This window comes from Mandrillus leucophaeus, unplaced genomic scaffold (genome assembly GCF_000951045.1).
Source record: "Mandrillus leucophaeus isolate KB7577 unplaced genomic scaffold, Mleu.le_1.0 Scaffold773, whole genome shotgun sequence".
Classification (NCBI taxonomy): domain Eukaryota; kingdom Metazoa; phylum Chordata; class Mammalia; order Primates; family Cercopithecidae; genus Mandrillus; species Mandrillus leucophaeus.
Window position 1 is genome coordinate 499,348 of NW_012108397.1, and position 15,929 is coordinate 515,276.

At 52.9% G+C, this 15,929-nt stretch overlaps 1 protein-coding gene across 2 annotated transcripts in view; it reads left to right on the plus strand.

Annotated features, from left to right (window-relative positions):
* KAZN (kazrin, periplakin interacting protein) overlaps nt 1–15,929 on the plus strand; it is a 199,700-nt gene that overhangs the window by 108,060 nt on the left and 75,711 nt on the right. For both annotated transcript variants that reach the window (XM_011966784.1, XM_011966785.1), the window contains exon 4: nt 7,281–7,451. In XM_011966784.1, coding sequence (XP_011822174.1) covers nt 7,281–7,451 — 171 coding nt within the window. The remainder of the gene's footprint in view (nt 1–7,280; nt 7,452–15,929) is intronic.

The following is a 15,929-nucleotide window of genomic DNA, read 5'->3' on the forward strand; positions in this document are numbered from 1 at the left end:
GCCCTGCCTGCTCGGCCCAGCCTTCCCCTGCCCTGCCTGCCCAGCTCCCCCTGCCCTGCCTGCTCGGCCTGGCTCCCCTTCATGTTAGATGAACTGAGCCTCCCCATGCCTGCCACAGGCAAACAGTTTGGCAGGAAGGGGACGACCCAGAAGCGAGGCAGAGGGAGGCAGGGCTGCTTTCTCAGACTGTGGCGTGGGAAGCAGCTCGTGGGCCTGGGGTCTGCTCCTTAGGGCAAGGCTCTCTCAGCAGCATTGCCTTTGGCCACCAGCAGAGAGTCAGAGGCCAGGGGCTCAGAGTGACCTCCATGCAGAGGGAGGAGTAGGGGACCCCGCTCTCCCGTCTGATGATGCAGGTACACGTGTATGCTCACAGGCGCGTGCTGTGGGAGTTACGGCGTGTACTTCAAGGGCTTGCAGGCAGAGTTCTCAGAGCCTCGTGTGTGTCCATTCATTTAACACCCACACGGACACTGGGGGGCATATGGTTATCCTCCCATTTCACAGATGAGCCGACAGACACAGAGAGGGGAGATAACTCATCCACAGTCATGCAACCGGTGATGGCAGGGCAGGGGCTTACAGGGCCTGGGTGCAGAGCCTGCGTGCCTTCCCCCTGCGCTGTGCGCCTCTTCCCCCAACCCCATCGCCCCCTGGCGCTCAGCACAGCATCTTCTGTTCGCCTCTCCTCCCTGCCTCCCCTTCTGTGTCCACCTCTCTCATTTCTCCATCCTCAGCCTAAGGAGCTTGGTTTTTTTTCAGTGGGCAAGGCAGGGAGAGCCTCTGCCTGAGCAGCCCCATGCCCAGGAGCATGGAAAGCTAGTTACCTCTTGTTTTTTCAGAATGGGATACGGTGGGGCCAGAGAACTAGCCCACAGCCTTCAGTGATGTGCTGGCCCCAGGGCAGGAGACAGGCTCCAAGCTGACCCTTGTACTTGTCCGCCTAGCCACCAGCTTCCTCCTCCTGGGACCAGGGTTGCACAGGGATTAAGAGCAGACAGCTAGGTTAGAATCTCACCTCTGTACTCGCTAGGGGGTGGCTCGGGCAAACAGATGACTCTCCCTGGTCTCAGCCTTCACATCTGCAAAGCAGGATAAAGATTGCAACTACTCACAGCCCAGTGCTGTCAGCGCTAAGGTTCCCAGGGCATGAAAAGCAAGGGGAAGTAGGGGCATATGCCTGCTACTGTTATTGTCGTTATCATTATTATCATTATTGCCTTCGTGGATTTGGAGTCAGCCATTTGATCATGAAATTTCCACAGTGGATTTCGAAGCCCCTCTGCTGTCCCCTCACCTGCCACTCCCTGGTGTTGGTCTCATTGGCAAACCCAGAGAAGGAAATGAAGGTCCCAGGTGGGCAGGAGTGGAGCTGTGGCTGCTCCCACACAGATGCCAGTCGTAGGCCTGCTTTCTGGGAAAAGGTTGGAGAGGCAAGACCTGTGCAGAAAGGAACCCAGACAAGACCTTCTGGGAGGGACAGAGGGTCTCAGAGGACCCAGGAATCAGGAGCTAGAAGAAGGAGCTCCCTGAGAACGCATGCCCTGAAGGAGGACAAATCAGGATTTAGAAAAGCAGCCAGTTACGGTGGCTCACGCCTGTAATCCCAGCACTCTGAGAGGCCAAGGTGGGAGGATCACTTGAGCCCAGGAGCTCCAGACGAGCCTGGACAACAAAGTGAGACCTCCATCTCTACAAAAAAATTTTAAAAATTAGCCAGCCAGGGTGGCACACGCCTGTAGTCCCAGCTACTTGGGAGGCTGAAGCAGGAGGATTGCTTGAGCCAGGGAGGTTGAGGTGGCAGGGAGCCAAGATTGTGCCACTGCACCCTAGCCTGGGCAACAGAATGAGACCCTATCTCAAAAAAAGAAAGAAAAAAAAGCAAGAGGGTGCTGAGCAGAGTCCGAGAGGATCCAAAAGATGGCACTGTTACCAGGTAATCGTCCTGGCAAGGATTGTGGTGACGGCTGCCTTCAGAAGCCACCTCAGCAGGAGCTGGCATGAACATAGTATTACCTATAGCAAATGTTTATTGTGCACCTGCTGTATACAGGCATGCACATGGTATTACCAATACCAAACGTTTGTTGTGCACCTGCTGTATACAGGCATGAACATGGTATTACCGATAGCAGATGTTTATTGTGCACCTACTGTATACAGGCATGAACATGGTATTACCAATACCAAACGTTTGTTGTGCACCTGCTGTATACAGGCATGAACATGGTATTACCAATACCAAACGTTTGTTGTGCACCTACCGTATACAGGCATGAACATGGTGTTACCAATAGCAGCTGTTTATTGTGCATCTAATGTATACAGGCATGAACATGGTATTACCAATAGCAGATGTCTATTGTGCACCTACTGTATACAGGCATGAATGTGATATTACCAATATCCGATGTTTATTGTGCACCTACTGTATACAGGCATCAACGTGGTATTACCAATAGCAGATGTTTATTGTGCAGCTACTGTTTAAGGCATGAACATGATATTACTAACAGCAGATGTTTATTTTGCACCTGCTGTATGCAGGCATGAACATGACAAGTAACAGGCATCTATTGTGCACCTACTGTATACAGACATGAATGTGCTATTACCAACAGATGTTTATTGTGCGCCTACTGTATACAGACATGTATGTGATATTACCAGTAGCAGATGTTTATTGTGCACCTACTGTGCACACACACTGCCCTCATCTCTTCACATTTGCTACTTTAATAGCAATCCTTTGAGGAGTGATTGTCCCTATTCCCCCCATTTAACACGTGAAAACTAAGACTGAGGTAAAGTCTCAGGCCCAGGGCCACATCATTATGGAAAGGGTAGAGGCAGGGTGCAACCCAGGAGGTCTAGTCCCAGAGTCCCAGCCCCAGAGCTCATAGGACCAGGCCTTGCCTGGGCCACCCTCCTCACACCACTCAGTACGTGTTCAGAGGAACAAAGGAATGATTCCCACTGTATGCCATTTTCAACAACCCAAGGCCGACCACAGAGAGGCGGTCACAGCTGTCCCCATGAGCTGTGTGTGGGTAGAGCGCTGGCTATTTCAGTGACCAGCCTAGCATTTCATACCAGTGCTTCTCTGTGTCTTTTAATGATATGTCAAATTTGTTTTTTAAAATTGTTTGGGCAAAAATGATACATGTTCATGGGGTACATAATGATGTTTGGATCCATGGGATGTATAGTTATCAGATCAGGGTAATTAATATATCCATCTCGAAGTGTTACATCCAGCTCAGATTTGGCAATAAAATTCCCATGGAGAGCACCGTGTCATGTTTTAAGTCGTAGGTGACTAGGGGCATCCCCCAAGTCTGACCGGCAGCTGGGGTGGGGTTGACACTACTAAATAGAAGCCCCGTGGCTGTGGCTGCCGGGCTCCCTGTGGCCACAGCTGAGCAGCCAGTGCCACTTTTATTGATTGGCTTCATCATGCCCTTCAGGTTCATTTAGAAAAATGAAACTTGGAAAACATTCATTTATTAAAAATTAATACTTTAATACTAAGATGTTAATATTAGAATTAGAGAGAGTCGCTCCTGTAGGTCCGGCAGATCGGTGGAATAGCAACATTCAAACATTATTTTAGTCATTGTTGGGTCCAGCCCCATTTTACAGGTGGGAAGGCTGAGGTCCACAGGGGTCAAGTGACTGACCCAAGGACACATGTTTAGAGCCAGTTTGGCCAAACTGAAGCCACAAGTCCTGGTTGTATTTCACCTCTTCCAAGATCTTGCAGCTGGTTATCAAAAATGATTTGCATTTTGTGTGCAAAATAAATGTCCTCCTGGAACAGGATGACTGGAACCCTCAGGTTCCCTGGCCCACTCGGCTGTGCCCACTCAGTCTGCCGTGGTCCATGAGATCCCTGCAGGACTCCACGGGAGCAGGCAACAGGAAGGACCCCAGGCCCTGAGCTACTGGGGGTTGGGGAACGGCACAGGAGGAACAAGGCTGCTGAGAAAGGAGGGGTCTTGGCCTGTCCAGAATGTGGCCGATGACCGGGCATGGCGGCTCACACCTGTAATCCTAGCACTTAGAGAGGCTGAGTCAGACAGATCACCTGAGGTCAGGAGTCCAACACCAGCCTGGCCAACATGACGAAAGCCTGCCTCTACTAAAAATACAAAAATTATTAAGATGTGATGGTGTGCACCTGTAGTCCCAGCTACTCGGGAGGCTGAGGCAGGAGAATTGCTTGGAGCCCAGATGCGGAAGTTGCAGTGAGCCGAGATCGCACCACTACACTCCAGCTTGGGTGACAGAGCGAGACTCCATCTCAAAAAAATTTGAGAAAAGGAAACAAAAACAAACAAGAAACAGAATGTGGCAAAATTGCAACATCTCAGAAAGCTGTGCCAAATGCACTTTCCCTGTCACATGACTGCAGATAGAAGGGCGACTGGAGGACTCTCCATAAACCCAGCTGAGGAAGTTCACGCAGCAGGCCAGGCAGCCAGGCTGAGGGCTGGACACAGAGTGATTCCGGGTGTAGAGGCCACATTAAAACAGGCCATTTTCATCCCACTACTGTCACCTCCCCAGCCAGCCTTTTTTTTTTTTTTTTGAAATGGAGTTTCGCTCTGTTGCCCAGGCTAGAGTGCAGTGGCATGATCTCCGCTCACTGCAACCTCTACTTCCTGAGTTCAAGCGATTCTTGTGCCTTGGCCTCTGGAGTAGCTGGGATTACAGGTGTGCACCACCACACCTGGCTAATTTTTGTACTTTTTTAGTAGAGAAGAGGTTTCACCATGTTGGCCAGGCTGGTCTCAAGCTCCTGACCTCAAGTGATCCACCTTCCTCAGACTCCCAAAGTGCTGGGATTACAGACGTGAGCCACTGCGCCCAGCCCCCAGCCAGATCTATAAGTCCCTGAAGCCCCCTCCTCTCCCCTCCCTATTCCACTCCCTTTTTTTTTTTTTTTTTTTTGAGACGGAGTTTTGCTCTTGTTGCCCTGGCTGGAGTGCAATGGTGCAATCTCGGCTCACTGCAACCTCTGCCTCCCAGGTTCAAGCAATTCTTCTGCCTCAGCCTTCCAAGTAGCTGGAATTACAGGCGTGTGCCACCACTCCCCACTAATTTTGTATTTGTAGCAGAGACGAGGGTTCTCCATGTTGGTCAGGCTGGTCTCGAACTCCCGACCTCAGGGGATCTGCCTGCCTCGGCCACACTCCCCTCTTACGTCCATGTGATCCCCGAGTGCTGGCAGCTCCACAGAACCTCAGCTCCCAGGCCTGTCATCCAAGGCCCCACGAGGTTTGGCCAAATCCCACCCTTGTCAATTCCCACCACCTCCAACCCCCTTCCAGTTCCAGACTTCTCAGGGGTCTCCTTTCAGTTCCTTTCCTGCCTCAGCTACCAGCAGGGATTGAGGCCTCTACCACACTGTCTATGGGCTGGCAGAGTTGTTTTACCTCTCTGGGCCTCAATTTGCTCATCTGTGAAATAGGGATAATCGGAGTCCCTGCCTAAGGGGTGGTTGTGAGGTTTAAATAATGCACCTAAAACCCTTAGCACGGTACAGAAAGTTCCATGACAGTTGCTGCTGAGCCCAGCTTTCCTGCTGCTGCGGAATGTGACCCCAAGGAGGTGGGAGTCCAAAACTTGAAAGCACCTACAAGGCCTTCCCACCTGGCCTAGAGCCCTTGGTCTGTTCATGAGTAGTAGCATGAATCAGTGACTGCAATGAGACAAAAATAATCCTGAGGGTCCTAGTGGGGCTTCCTCCTAATTCAGGGACATTTTATAAGCAGCCTCTTGTATACCAGCGGGTTCTCAGGGACAACCCTTACCCCGGTGGTCAGTTCTACACTGTAGCAGAAGTTTTCACTGTAAGCTCCAGGAGTGCAGGGATTTTTGTCTGGTTTGTACCAGACAAATATCCACAAATTTCGGTTGAATAACAGACCAGTATCAGCTTCAAATAAAGAAAACAGGTTAGAGAGGGCCTGGGGCTTCTTTCTTACGTGGGTGACCAGGGAAGGCTTCTCGGAGGAGGAGACAATTGAGCAGCGATCTGAGTGAAGCGAGCAGGTGCCTGCCGGGAGCCCAGTCCCATGCAGAACGCTCCAGGTGGATTCCCTCAGACCCACCCAAACGCTCCAAAGCATGTGTGGTGTTATCCCCTGGTTACAGATGGGGAAACTGAGGCAGGGATGACTCACAACAGTCATTGCAAAGCCAGGATTTGGCCCAGGTTCTCCCTCTGTCTCCAGAACCAAGGCCATAGCTACAGCTCTGTGACAGCCACAGAGAAAAGGCCAAGTTCTCCCTCGGCCTCCCCCTCTTTCACCATCTGGAAGTGAGGCCTTCAGAGACAGGTTTGTCAGACAAGGCAGGATAGTGGCCTCCCTCCGCGGTCCCAGACCACACGGAGACCTTGGATTTGCTTTCAGTTTGGTGAATGGGAAGATGGTGGCTGGGTGGATGGGTAGGGCTCCCTGCTGGGACTGTCCTTCTCAAAAGGACGTCTGTTGTTCTGCAACTTTGCTCCGGCCAACAGAGGTCACAGCCCCGATTCAGCTGTCTGGCCCTTCCCTGCTGGCTCTGCTCTGGGGACTGGCACAGCCGGGGCCTGGCCCTTCCCTGGACAATCACAGAAAACAGCTCATGCAGGAGGGCCAGCCTGGGGAGGGGCTCGGAGCAAGCGGCTGAGGACTGTGCTGCATTCAGGACACAGCAGCTATTTCTCTCAGAGGCTGTGACCCTGTGGGATGGTGGCCGGACCTTGTGGCAGTCCAGACCATTGGGGTCGCTGGTGCCTCCTTCCTGTTGATCCTGTTTCCCTGTGATGAACACAATTTACCAAACAGAACAAAACCCCAGAACAACTATCGCACCCTAACTTCTGTCGGACTGTGTTAAGTATTTCCCACGCGTGCAGTCATTCGGCCTTTAGAATTCTTTGAAACAAGTAGGATTGACTCCTGCCCCATTTTACGTACGGGGGACCCAGACTTGATGAGGTAGAATGACTTACCCAAAGCAGTCATTTGCCCACTTATTCATTCATGCAGCGCAAAGAGGATTTACTCCGCATCTACTGGGTTTGTCTCTGTTTCAATCTTCCAGCTAGTTTGTGGCAGGGCTGGAGTTCGTGCCCACGGCTTTCCCACCACACAGCCAGAGCTCCTGGACACAGGTCATGGGGCCTCCCCACTTCTTTTTCCATCTAGGGGTTAGGCCCCCTCTAGGCGTCCCTGGGCCAGGAGGAGCCTGGCTGTAACACCCATTGTGCTCTCTGCCTGTCCCACCCACAGGAGAGTGAGGACGCGGTCAAAGCGCTGGCCAAGGAGAAGGACCTGCTGGAGCGTGAGAAGTGGGAGCTGCGGCGCCAAGCCAAGGAGGCCACAGACCACGCCACAGCACTGCGCTCCCAGCTGGACCTCAAGGACAACCGGATGAAGGAGCTGGAGGCTGAGCTGGCCATGGTGAGAACCCTCCCCACCCAGGTGGGCCTGGCATCTGCTAGCAGTGCCATGCTGGGAGCCAGGACGTCTGGCATCGACTCACTTCGGAGACCTAGGGTGGGGTGGGTGGGGCAGAGCCGAACACAAGCAGAGGGGCGGGGCCCGCGGCGGGAGGGGGCTTTCTACAATGCACCGTAAGTGTCCCTCCAAGACCATGCCCCCAGAGCCTGGGCCAGGCTTTTATCCACCTGCCTTGGGCCCAGGGAATGTGGAGATGCTGGGAAAACACTCACTTTTCCACACACCCCAACCTACTGTTAGGAAAAAGAAGGCCAGGTGCGATGGCTTATGCCTGTAATCCCAGCAGTTCAGGAGGCCAAGGCAGGCAGATCGTTTTTGAGCCCAGCAGCTTGAGACCAGCCTGGGCAACATGGCAAAACTCCTTCTCTACCAAAAAATTCAGAAAAATTAGCCAGGCATGGTACATGCCTATAGTCCCAACTACTCCAGTGGCTGAGGCAAAAGGATTGCCTGAGCCCAGGAGGTGGAGGCTGCAGTGAGCCACTGCACCCAGCCTGGGCGACAGTGAGACCCTGTCTCCAAAAAAAATTAAAAAAAAAAAAAAGGAAAGGAAAAAAAATTTTTGTTTAAAATATACATATTTGCTTAGGAAAATATTTGGGAGGAAATACATGGAAATATTAACATTCATTTTCTCAGAGTGGTAGTGACTTTTATTTATTTGTTTGTTTATTGGCCTCTTTTCAAATGTCTCTGCAGCAAAAATGTCTTACTTGGGTCATTAAGGAAACAAATAGTTTTTTCCTAACCCAAACCAAACCCTCAAAATACTTCCAGACACTTCGTGTTCCCAGGAGATGCGTAGCCTTTGTGTGTGGGGACAGAGGGTCCGGGTCGGGAGAGAGCGCCCTGGAGGTCTGTTCTGCCTGCTCCTGTGTGACCTTGGGCTGCTCACTCAACTGTTCTGGGCTTCAGTGCCTTTTACTTGTTACTGCGCTGGGAGTGGGGTCTTTTTTTTGAGATAGAATCTTGCTCTGTCGCCCAGACTAGAGTACAGTGGCACGATCTCAGTTCATTGTAAACTCCGTCTCCCGGGTTCAAGCGATTCTCCTGCCTCAGCCTCCCAAGTAGCTGGGATTACAGGCACCCGCCACTGCTCCTGACTAATTTTTGTATTTTTTGGTAGAGATGGGGTTTCACCATCTTGGCCAGACGGGTCTCAAACTCCTGACCTCATGATCCACCTGCCTCAGCCTCCCAAAGTGCTGAGATTACAGGCGTGAGCCACCGTACCCGGACTGGGGTCTTAATCCCACCCTACCTTCCCCATAGGGTGGCTGGGCAGTTGCAGGGAGCTTGTGGCTAGAGAGGCCTCCAGAAGTCACCAGGGGCTCAGTGTGACAGAGGCCGGGAGGAGAATGTGGGAGGAGCTCCTGAAGAGTAGGGGCAGGGGGAGGACGTAGCTCTTAGAGGATTTGTTGTCCTGCAGAGAGCTGATGCCGGCTAACAGTGTGGTTACAGCCATGTGATCTGGGTTCGAATCCAGCCCCAGGTGCTTCCCAACTGTGTGACTGAGCCTTCACCTCTCTGGACTCCATATCCATCAACTCAAACAGAGATAATGGCATATAGAGTTGACTCTTAAACAACACAGGGCTTAGGGGTGCTGATCCCCTGTGCAGCTAAATCCATGTATAACTTCTGACTCCCCTAGACCGTAACTGCTCGTGGCCCACTGTTGACCAGAAGCCTTACTGAGAACAGTCAGTGAGCACATCTTTTGTGTGTTAACTGTCTCGTTTTCTGCATTTGTATTAGTTCATTCCTGCACTGCTATAAAGAAATAGTTGAGGCTGGGTAATTTATAAAGGAAAGAGGTTTGGTTTTGTTTTTTTTGAGACGGAGTCTCGCTCTGTCACCCGGGCTGGAGTGCAGTGGCTGGATCTCGGCTCACTGCAAGCTCCGCCTCCCGGGTTTACGCCATTCTCCTGCCTCAGCCTCCCGAGTAGCTGGGACTACAGGCGCCCGCCACCTAGCCCGGCTAGTGTTTTGTACTTTTTAGTAGAGACGGGGTTTCACCGTGTTAGCCAGGATGGTCTCCATCTCCTGACCTCATGATCCGCCTTCCTCGGCCTCCCAAAGTGCTGGGATTACAGGTTTGAGCCACCGCGCCCGGCCAAGGAAAGAGGTTTAATTGCCTCACAGTTCTGAACGGTTGTGGACGCCTCAGAAACTCATAATCATGGTGGAAGGCAAAGGAGAAGCAGGTACCTTTACAAGATGGCAGGAGGGAGAATGAGCACGGGAGGAACTACCACACGTTTATGAGCCATCAGATCTTGTTAGAATTCTACCACTATCACGAGAACAGCATGCGGGAAACCAGCCCCATGATCCACTTACCTCCACCTGGTCCCTCCCTTGACACGTGGGGATTACAATTGGAGATGAGATTTGGCTGGGGACCCAGAGCCAACCATGTCAGTATTCTTTGAATAAAGAAAGCTAGAGCAAAGACAATGTTATTAAGAGAATCAGGCCAGACGTATAATCCCAGCACTTTGGGAGACCAAGGAGGGTGGATCACTTCAGGTCAGGAGTTCGAGACCAACCTGGCTAACATGGTGAAACCCCATCTCTACTAAAAATACAAAAAGTAGCCAGGTGTGGCAGTGGGTGCCTGTAATCCCATTTACTCGGGAGGCTGAGACAGGAGAATCGTTTGAACCCGGGAGGCGGAGGTTGCAGTGAGCCAAGGTCAAGTCGCTGCACTCCAGCCTGGGCAACAGAGCAAGACTCCGTCTCAAAAAAACAAAAGAGAATCATAAGGAAGAGAAAATATATTTGCTATTCATTAAGTGGAAGAAAAGGATCATCATCAAGGTCTTCATCCTCGTTGTCTTCATGCTGAATGGCTGAGGAGGAGGAGGAGGGAGAGGAAGGATTAGCTTTGCTGTCTCAGGGGTAATGGAGGTGGAAGAAAATCTGCCGATGATTGGACCCATGCAGTTCAAACCCACGTTGTTCAAGAGTTGACTGTGCTTTGTAGGGCTCTTGTGAGGATTTCCAAGAAATAAAGCAGGAGAAGCACTTGGCACTGGGCCCGGATCCCTGGACGTGGTAACCACAGCAGGATGGTTTACTAAGGACCAGGCCCCCAGGACAGGCTGGGGCCGGATCCCTGGGCCTCTCCTAGGTCTCCTTGTCCAATGCTGACCCCTAGTGGTGAGAACTACTGAGCAGGAAGAAGCTGCGGCGGCAGGGACTTCTGGGGTCTAGGGGTTCCCACCAATGGAGTTGATAATACTGGAGGCCCTGCTGCTACGTGCAGCCCAGACAGAAATCTTTCAACTTGCAGGCCAGGAAAAGGCCCCTGTTCTCCCAGGTCTTCCTCACGACTTGTGGACAGACAGATGTGTCTTCCTTCCTTGGAGTCCTGGCCTTAGGCATCCGAGGATGCCCTGGGTCTTTCCAGCCTAGGATCCAGCTCACCCTGGCTTCCCCTCCCGTTGTTTCCATTCTGGCCAAGAAAACTTAACTTCTGGCCTCCTTCTGGCAGGCATCAGATGCATCTGCCCGTGTGAATGTTGGCAACTCAGGTTGATTGGTTTATGTTCATGTTAACAGCACAGGCAGTGTCTACCCAGGGCTTGGAGGCAGAGGGAGGGGGCTTCACGAGGAGCTGTGACGGCCCCAGTCTTGTTGGTGTGTCCACCTGATTGCAGCTTCCCTCTATTGCCCGCCATCCCTAGAGTTTCACAGCCAGGCCATGTTGCCTGCAGTCCCAGCTCCCCCACTGCACGGCTGACCCTTCCTCGGGGGATGCCTTAAGTCCTGTGTTGCAAGCAACAGGAAGCAGCTGTGCTCTGCCAGTGGAAGCATAGAGGGTGGGTTGGAAGGAAGTCAGGGTCCACAGGTGCAGTGGGGAGGTGGAGGGCGCAGCTTAGCAGTGGCAGAAGCCACGGCAGCTGCAGACCAGGTGTGGTGGCTCACACCTGTAATGTTTTGGCTTTGGGAGGCCAAAGCGGGCAGATCACTTGAGGTCAGGAGTTCGAGACCAGCCTGGCCAACATGATGAAACACTGACTCAACTGAAAATACAAAAATTAGCTGGACGTGCTGGTGGGCACCTGTAATCCCAGCTACTCGGAAGGCTGAGGCAGGACAATCGCTTGAACCCAGAAGGCAGAGGTTGCAGTGAGCCGAGATCGCACCACTGCACTCCAGCCTGGGCGACAGAGCAAAACCCCATCTCAAAAAAATAAAGCAGCGCCCCAGCTGCAGGGGTGGGGAGCCAGGCCCGGGGGAATGGTGCGCTCAGCAACCCCTGCAGCTGGGGGGATGTACATGTCGCTTTTGTCTTCTGATGAAATCTTACCTCAGTGAGGTCCATGCAGCATGCCCAGTGCCCCATCTTGGGCCGCTTACTTGCCTCTTACCCAGGGGTCCTGGCTGTAGCCCCTGGTGCTGGGCAGTTCCCTCTGTGGCAAAGCTCACACCTGCTGGTGACACAGAGGCCACTGGGAAAGCAGGTAGTGGGGAAAGAGCCCAGACTGGTGCCAAGTGAGGGGTGAGCGGCCCGTCAGGATCCAGGCATCGTCCTTTCCCCTGTGTCCGGAGGTGCCAACTCCAGGCTGCCCCACACACCCTCTTCACTGCTTCACTCAGGGAAAAACCAGAAAGACATTTGCTTCTGCAGACGTTTCCCAAGAAGCAAAGCCCTCTGCTGGCATTTAGCAATGAACATGGGCACCCTGAGGCCCGCCCAGCCATCCACCCTTGCTGGGAGCATTTCCTGTTAAATCCTGATCCAACCAGGCATTACCACCCACACGGCAACTTCTCTGTAACCACATTGGCCCCATGGGACCACGTGTGCGTGTGCGCGCGCGCGCGTGTGTGTGTGTGTGTCTCAAAAATGTTTATCGACATAGAATGTCAAGGCCCGAGCCCACCTGAGCCTACCGTTGCCCCTGCAGGAGCCTCCCCTCCACGGCCAGAGCCTGCATTGATCCTTGGTCGTTGGGCACGGGTGGTTGGCCATGCCGTTCAGTGTTTTCAGCATGTTGATAACATTGTGCAACCGCCGCTTCTGTCTAATTCCAGAATCATTTCATCTCCCCAGAAAGTATCCCGTCTTCAGTGAGGTGTGTATTCTTATGGTTTTGGAGCTCGGGCAGTCCCGTACTCCATGGCCTGATGTCTTTGCTGGGGAGACTTTTGACGGGAGTCCAGCCAGGGCCTGAGGAGGCAGCTCCCTTACTAGCCTTCCCTCAGTCCACAGGCCTTCCCCGCCAGCCTCCTTAGTCACATGTGGGGCTGGGAGACAGGGCTGCCTGCTCCTGAGACTATGGGCATCCCCCCGACACTGGTCCAGTCCCTGGGAGCCCAGCTTACACTGACCTCGCTGCCCACGAGCCTGGCTTCTGCAGTGTGGGAAATGCTCTTCAGTTGACGGTGCTTTCTGTAAATAAGGGCACCAGAGACGTTTGGGGCCACATAACTGGTGGGGCTGCCCTGTGCTCTGCAGCTTCCCTGGCCTCCACCCACCGGATGTCAGCAGCACCCCCCACCCCAGCCCCCAGTGTCACAGCAGTAGACTGTAGACATGGCCAGTTGTCCCCCAGAGTGCAGAATCACCCCAGACTGGACGCATCCCTCCATCAAGTAGGACATTTTGTGAGAATCAGACATTCCTATCTATCTGGGCCTGGGCTGTTTGAGTCTAACAGAGTCCCGGTTTGGGTCCTGTTATTTTCTGTCTGTGTGACCCTTGACAAGGGACTTAACCTTTCTGAGCCTTAGTTCCCTCCTGTATAAAATCAGAACTGTAGGCCAGGTGCGGTGGCACACGCCTGTAAACCCAGCACTCTGGGGAGGCTGAGGCATGTGGATCACCTGAGGTCAGGAGTTCAAGACCAGCTTGGCCAACATGGTGAAACCCGTCTCTGCTAAAATTACAAAAATTAACCAGGCATGATGGCAGGCATCTGTAATCCCAGCTACTCAGGAGGCTGAGGAAGAAGAATCATTTGAACCCAAGTGGTGGAGGTTGCAGTGAGCTGAGATCAGACCATTGCACTCCAGCCTGGATGACAGAATGAGACTATCATAGAATAGAATAGAATAGAAGAGAAGACTGGATGGCAGAGTGAGACTCCATCTCAATAAAATGGAATAGAATAGAATAGAATAGAATAGAATAGAATAGAATAGAATAGCCTGGATGACAGAGTGAGACTCCATCTCAATAGAATAGAGTAGAGTAGAGTAGAGTAGAGTAGAATAGAACCGAACCTTCCCCCTAGTGACAGTGTAGGGAAATGAGGCAGGGGGTGAATCGGGAAGGCAGCCGCAAAACTCGGTCAGCATTCACAGCTCTGTGCTGAGGTTGCTCTAGAGCCACCCTGTCCTCAGACCCCACTGGGGAGGAAGAGACGTGGATTCTCATGCCTGTTCCACTCATCAGTATTTGACCTCGCACATGTCACCTTTAACCTTTTCCTGCCTCCGTTTCCTCATTTGTAAAAAAGACAGCCACCACAGGCCCAGAGGAGAGGCAGGGACTGTGAGGGATGAGCAGGCAGAGAAGCAGAAAGTGTTGGCCAAGCCTCAGGTTCCTTTTTAATGGCCACACTCTGAGTCCATGCCCTTTGTGCCCATTCTCAGCTGCAACGAAAGCAGTCTGCCCCAAATGTGCCACCTCCAGGCCCCTGGCCACTGCCTTTTTGGACCATTTGGACCAGCCCTTGCCAAGCCAGTTCCTAGGCTGGATGTGACCCCAGAGTGGTGGGGGGGTCTGCCACCCTGCATGAGGGCAGGATTGCCCACACCCGAGCCCACCTGAGCCAAGCCTGTCACTGCCCCGACAGGAGCCTCCCCTCCACAGCCAGAGCCTGCATTGGTCCTTGGTCTTTGGTCCTTGGTCATTGGTCCTTGGTCTTTGGTCCTTGGTCACTGGTCCTTGGTGTTGTGGCCCATATTTGCCTCATCAGCTCACACCGGTGCCTCCCTGCTGGACCTGCTCCCACCTGTACCCCTGAGATCTGTGAAAGAGGATCCCAGCCGGCTTCCCCCCAAGGAGAAGAACTTAGCTGTGCCATAGAGTGTGTATATGAAGCACGGGAAGAAGGTGTCCTTGTGCCCCCTCAGTGCGCATTTGGCACAATGTGCCATCTGCACAGGAGCACCAACCTTCCGGTGCCTGCTCAGAGGCTCCTGCGTCGGGATCCTCCCAGTCTTTACCCCAGAGAAACATTCCCTAGACAAGCACACATCTGCTGAAGGACCCGGTAGAGGATTCGGTTTCTGGGCACGGCGTGCCTGCAGGGCCAGGCTTGCTGTCTTATATGGGAGATGGGATGGGTGCATCGTGGCCTCCGGATCAGCAGATCCTCAGGCCCTCCTGGTCAACAGGAACTGCCATTGGCCTCAGCCAAAAGGTGGGTGAGGGCAGGGCCCTGTGCTGCCATCTCCCCTTCCTGCCTCATGGGTCTCACCACCCAGGCTCAGGGAGTGCACAGGTAGTCCTAACTGAGCACATGGCTGCTCTGAGACAGTGGGCCAACCCGGATCCTTGACCGTGGTGTGAATTACTCCTCACATCATCCCATCATCCCTGCTTGTGAAATAGAGACTCTGTAATAACAATCGCTAATATTTATTGGGTATTTTTACCCTGGACCAAGCACTCTCCCTAGCAGCCATGTGAGGGAGGAACTGTCATTCTCCCCGTTGGACAGATGGAGGCACGAAGGCACGGAGAGGTGTGGAGCCTGCCTTGGGATCCCACAGCTCCGAGTGGCAGAGCCAGAATCAAATCCAGACAGAGCCCAAGCTCCAAAGAACTGTGGCACGGCCTGGCCACCTCGTCGCACAACTCCAGGGGGCGCTGCTTACATAAACATGGTCGCTCTTGGTTTCACCGTCTTATATGGTGGGACCCTGAAGTTCAGAATGGTGGGGTAGTTTGCTCAAGGTCACACAGCAAGTTAAGTAGGAGAAATGGAGTTTCAACCCAGTTCTGTCTGACCTTTGTGACATGGACACATTTGTGTCAAGTTAACAATTCCCAGGAGCTTGATGTTCCGGGTTCCCAGTGTTTGCAAGAGGGTGGAGGCTCAGAGAGGAGAAGAGTCAGAGCCCAAGGGGAGTTCCCAGCATTAAACTGCATTTAGTGGAAGAGATTAGTCAGAGAAATGTGTCAGTTGCCACAGGAGAGGATCTAATGTGTGTGTGGACATGTGTGTATGTGTGTGTGTTAGTCTCTTCTCAGGCTGCTGATAAAGATGTACCCGAGGGCCGGGCGCGGTGGCTCACGCCTGTAATCCCAGCACTTTGGGAGGCCAAGGCAGGCAGATCACGAGGTCAGGAGATCGAGACCATCCTGACTAACACGGTGAAACCCCGTCTCTACTAAAAATACAAAAAATTAGCCGGGCGTGGTGGCGGATGCCTGTAGTCCCAGCTACTCGGGAG